Source organism: Argiope bruennichi, chromosome 4 (assembly GCF_947563725.1).
Source record: "Argiope bruennichi chromosome 4, qqArgBrue1.1, whole genome shotgun sequence".
NCBI classification, from domain to species: domain Eukaryota; kingdom Metazoa; phylum Arthropoda; class Arachnida; order Araneae; family Araneidae; genus Argiope; species Argiope bruennichi.
This window is the reverse complement of record NC_079154.1, coordinates 90,677,050-90,683,049: the sequence shown is the minus strand read 5'-3', so window position 1 is coordinate 90,683,049 and position 6,000 is coordinate 90,677,050. Positions and strand designations below refer to the sequence as shown.

Here is a 6,000-nt window from a genome sequence, read left to right as displayed (position 1 = left end):
TTATGCCAAACGGCTTTCGAATATTTTTAAAAATAAATATATAAATAAAAAGTAGAAAATCTTCTAAGCAAATCAACAGAATAATTTTTGAGAGCAATTTTATACAATAGTAACTCAGATAGTAATTACTAAGATAATCAAATTTTCTTAGTAATAAAATATTTATGGGATGTCGTTGGAAGTAGCATAAAATGAAAATGAATATTTTGTTTTGAATCCCAACTGTGTTTGATAAGTTCAATAAGAAAATAAGTCTTATTAGGTATACTTAAACTTGATAAACAGTAACGATGGTCGCCTAATTTTAAATTCCATTCAGTTATTTCCCTCAGTAATGACGGATGATTATATATATATAAGAGCATATTTTATCCAGAATAAATGAAAAAATTGTATTAAATTTTTCATAATAATGCAGAGGCACCAATAATTTGTTTCAGAAGGAAATTTCTTATGGATATTTAAATAAATTTGATCAGTAATTCCTTTTATACAATCTTATATATTTAAAATAAATGATATGCAGTTATATGCTATAAGATAGCCACAGAATTCTGGGGAATCTTCCACTTACTTGAAAAGTATTCTTTCCTTCAAGAAGAGTAATTGACCGTTTTAAAATTTGAATTTCAGAATTTTAATACCACTTTCCTTTCTTTCAAGTATTATTTTCTACAAGAACAATTATTTACCATTCTGAAATACAAAATACCAGCAAATGTGCCAGGATATCTATGAAAACATTCTTTTCTTCAAGAGCAGTTATTGATTATTTCCATAATTTGATTTCTAAATCCTGGGATTTATCCAGATGATCTTAGAAGCATTATTTTCTTTGAGTGCAGTTATAAAAAAAATATAAAATTTAGAAATTCAATCAGAATGGAATTTCCATCATTTATTAAGATAGCATCTTTATCCGTACAACATATACTTGAAGTGAATACTACAGAAACCGGTGAGCAAATTTTAAATGGAGTAGAAGGCAGGCTACTTAGAACTCTTGCAAAATCTTTGAATTTCCAGTACAAGCATATGATTCCTTCTGACAATATACTTGGACTTAAAGGAGATAACGGTAACTGGAGTGGAGTAATGGGGATGCTACAAAGAAAAGAAGCTGATTTCGGTATGTGTGGTATCGCCATGTTATTTGATAGACTTGAAGTTGCTGATTTTAGTAAAGTATTTAAAATTCAAAGACTGTCTTTTCTTGTTGAGAAACCTGGTTCTCTTCCAGCAGTGTGGGCTTTTGTGAGGATATTTGATACTGTTTTATGGGGTATTATCATTTTCGTCGTATTTGTTGCACCCTTGATATGTTCATTTCTTTTGAACCATAAATTCTCTGTGATAGATCTGGTGGTGCAATTCTTTGGTAGCATATCACGTCAGCCGTTGGAATTCCAAATGACATCAACAAGATCCAGGATCTTTATAACATCTTGGTTGGTATTTGCTCTAGTCATATCATCCAGCTATTCTGCCTGTTTATTGTCATATCTGTCCTTGCCATTACAAGGCAAACCGATAACTACATTTATTGATCTATCTCGAGCTGTAAGAAAAGGAACTCACAAATCCGTTATGCTAAAAGGGGCACCATCAGTGTATCTTTTAACAAAATCTGGAAATGAAGATTTGGAATTTCTTGGTAAAACTGTACTAGACAACAACTGGTTTTACTTGCCTAGTCAAGGTATAGAAACAAGCACAGTTGAAGGAAATACTGCTATTATTAATGCAGATTTTGCTCTGAAGTTATTGCTCGGAAAATTACCACCAGGATCTTTCTTAATTTCAGAAGATTCGCTAATTTCGTTTAAATTTGGGATAGCACTTAGGAAAGGGTTTTGTTGCACAGAAAGATTAAACACAGTTTTGTCTCGGGTATTAGCAGCAGGATTAATTGATAAGTACCAAAGAGATGAATGGGTAAAAGTTTATATTTCATCTATAAAAAAGTTTCCTCTGAATACGTCTGGGGTGCAGCAACTGCGTGTCAATGATTTAATTGGAACATTCTATATTTTTATTGGAGGTACTTTAATCTCTCTTTTTACATTTCTGGGAGAAATTTTACATTTTCAAATAAAAAGGAAAAAATTTCTGAATTTTGCTCCTTGTTTTGATTTGTGGAAGCCTTAATCACTCAGAACAATATTTTAAAATTTTGTTTAACTTTCAGAATATTCAAAGCTTTGAAAATTGCCACAATTTCTGTGGAAAAATAAAGCTTCTTGATAATCTGGAAAATAGCTACAGAAGACAAGAAAAAGGTTTTGAGTCTCCCACTTAAAAGAGAAATCTCAATGACTTAAAAAATCCGCAATTTTAAAATGGATTAACAGAGAATCTTTAAAAGCATACATGGACTTTATGAGAGAATAAATCGAGAAGTAAAGAGCTCAGTTTCAAAAATGATTCTAAAACACATGATATCAAATAAAATATATAAATGCCTTAAAAACTTTTTCTCAAAATCTTCACCTTTTCCTTGAACTTACTAAGAAGGATATAGAGTACATTTCTTGGTGTTTTGAAGCAATGTTCAAAAAATCAAAATATCGACACCATAAAAATGTGTAAATGCACAAGTTTAATGCTTAAATGTTCCATCATTTATAAATTCAATAGCTCAATGCTGATATCAGTATTTTTAACTTGAAAATAAGCTGCTGCGTCTTTCTATTAAAGCCACAGGGGAAAATATTTGAGCGCCAAGAAGAAAATGCATAACAAAGCTACACTGATTCACCATAACTAACACTTTTTCCTCTCACCGATTTAGCAATTTTTCTCATCTCTTTGACACAATTCCGATAAAATCTTCGCCCAACAATATATCATTTAAATTATGAGCCGAACGAGGAATGCACGAACGAACTAAATTTGAAATCGGACGAACTGTATGTAATTCCTCTGATGTATAAAATTATTATTGAGTTCATTTGCAAAACAGGAGTTTTTTTTTACTCTTTCTTTATCTGTTTTCAAGCAAGAATAATTAAAAGAACGAAGCCTAAAATCTGAATGTAATGCAAAAATATTTACGAGTATTTTGAATTTCATTTCCATGTTCATTCATCTGTTCAGTATCTATCAATGTATAATTTATTGCAACTTACGGACAAAACATATGTTAGTAGTATGAAAGAGTTTTGCTTTTAAAAATGTACTTATCTTTACTTTTTTTCTTTTCAAGTAAACTTTCATGTCAGATCTACAAATGTTTTTTAATGCAAAAATAAAACATATTTTTATTATATATTTTTTTTTCAACTGTTTAAGGAAGTGTAATTCTAGATGTAATGACGTTCTTTCTAGCACTAATATCATTTTTAAAAAATGAGGAGATACCAAATTTAATAAAAGCTAATTTTTCTTCAAAAAATGATGGGAATTTAAAAGGAATCTTATATTCACAATGGCAACAAAACATTAAGATTTTGAGGTTTTTACTAGTACTAATATGATGTTATATTTGCACAACACTAGTTTTTGTTATTTTGTCAGTTGTATGCAGTTATATTCACTTTCATAAGTGGGTTGTGTATGTGTTATTATATATTACTGCGATATTGCTGTAATACACAGATTGGTTTTTGGCTCTGAAGAACAGTTGTAGAGGTTATATTACGATTTCTTTAGTATTTTTTTTTTGCTGTTTTTAATAAATACATATTATTACTTTCTTCGGTTTACTTTTGTGCCTCTTGCCTCCACCGCCATTATTATTTTAAATGTCATTTCATAAAGTTTTCTAAATTTTTTTTGAAACTCGGAAAATGATAATATTTAATCTACGTATGACTTTTTTCTTGTCAACTTAAAGCTCGAGAAAGGTAATAATTATCTGAGGAAGTATAACTTGAAAGTATAGATTGTGCAAAATATTGCAATAATTTTTATTATTTTTGCTATAACGATGCTTTTGAGACATTTCATATTAATGTGTTTTGATGCGAAAATAATTGTTTATTTTCAGAATATTTTTGTAATCAATTTTTTTTCAATGATTTAATTATTTTTTGTTTCGTCAACTTTTCACTTAATTTCAATTTGACAAATATTTCATCAATGATTTAAAAATACCAGTTCTTGATTTTACTGAATATCAATGATTCTAGTTTTTGATGCATGTTTTGTCACACATAACGCTTGATAAAAATGAAAATAAACTTAGTTCTCATAAAGATTAGCATATAAGTATCATTTATCACATTCATATTTCTGGAAATGTTATTTTATACATACGCTTTCAAATTAGTTTTATTTAAAAAATTATGATTTTTTATTATACTTTTTTATCTTTATACTTCAACATTTAATAACTGTTTAAGATTCATAATAATAATTTAAAAGATAGAATTAGTATGAATTATAAGATCATAAAAAATTTTTTTCAGTCGAAAACTTTATATCTTTTATGTATTGTACCTTAATTAGCTATATAAATTTAACTGTGCTCTGATGGGTACATATATATTCCCTCATCAGAATTATTTAATTTTTTTATTTTTATATTATTATTTTATTTTTAAAATTAGTGTAAGAATGCACTGTAACATTCAATCAAGAAAGAAACAATCTTGAATTTTTACAATTTGAATTTTATGATTTTGATCATAATAAGTGATATAATGTTTAAAGGAATTTTGATACGACATTTTTATACTTATGAGAATGGTATGATTGCGAATAAGTAAATTTTAACATTGACAACCAAGCAGACGAAATATTTTAAATATTAATTATACAATTGCGCTTAAAAAATGCTTAGTTCAAATTTTATCTGAGTTATTTTATGAATCTTAAAATAACTCCGAAATTGACAGTTATGGATAATTTATATTTCAATTTGTGATTTTGCCATTGGCGACAAATTGACTTGTCTTGATTAAAAGCTGTTATATAATTTCCAATATAATTTCAATGAAATTATATAACTTGGGTTTTAATGTCGGCCTTCATTAAATTATTCTTAAATTTCAAATCTTGATAGATATGTAACGTACACTATTTTGGAAGCTTTCCACCATTCATTGTGATATGTATCTCTCTAGATTCTGTCATTTTATCTAAAAATTAAAATTTAATTTCAAGTGATCAAAGTTAAACTAATCGACTAATTTTTGCATTTCAATTAAAGATATCCATTAAAAATGTAAAGGTAAAAAATAAAGCCACTCAGCATTGAAATTTTATATTTACTACAGAATATGTTTCATAATTCGTTTCATTATATCTAGGAGCATCATTCAAAGGGAATTTCTCAGATACGAAAGAATTTCAATATACTACAACAAAAATAAAAAAGAATTCTCAAGTTGTAAGGAGAATTGTATATTTTTTTACATTTAATTTTATTACAGTAAAGAGCAACTTTTTAAAAATAGTTGTACATTAAATATTTTTAATCATTTCTTATTTAGGAAATTAAGTCTTTCTTCTAAGTGCAATAAAATTCATTATTTTTTTATTAAAAAGCACACTTTAAACGGAAACCTACCTCGTGCAGTAAAGTAATCAGTATCTTTGTATTTTCCCTCAACAACAATTGACGAAAATCATAGGATGAAATATTTGTGGTAAGAATTGAAATGATTAGAATTTCGCATCAGCAATTAAATATATTATTGCAAAATATTCATAAAAATAGTTAAAAAATATTTAAAATTACCCAAAATTGTTCTGAAAATTCTACTTGAATTTTTAAAAATGTTACAGTATTATAAAATTTATTTTCCTACTATAATATTTCCATAAGTATTCGTGGAAAAATGCTAAATTGTAGCTTAATTTTTAATTAATTAAAATTTTAAAAAAATCTATCCCAGAGTACAAAATATATCCTTATCAATTTTAGCTGATTTCAAATGAATGTTCTGCCCTGTAGAGCGTTATCATGTTCGAACCCACTCACACACATTATGCTTTATTATTAGAAGAGATGAAGATGTATCATAAAAAAAGCATTAATATTTAAACATATAAGCT

The 6,000-nt window shown here is 27.3% G+C and overlaps 1 protein-coding gene across 1 annotated transcript; it reads left to right on the top strand.

The window, feature by feature from the left end:
* The first annotated feature begins 882 nt into the window (after positions 1-882).
* On the top strand, positions 883-2,299 carry LOC129966368 (glutamate receptor ionotropic, delta-1-like). Its single transcript, XM_056080790.1, has 2 exons — positions 883-1,935; positions 2,189-2,299. The coding sequence occupies exons 1-2, from the start codon at positions 883-885 to the stop codon at positions 2,297-2,299; spliced, it is 1,164 nt and encodes a 387-aa protein (XP_055936765.1).
* Positions 2,300-6,000: the final 3,701 nt, after the last annotated feature.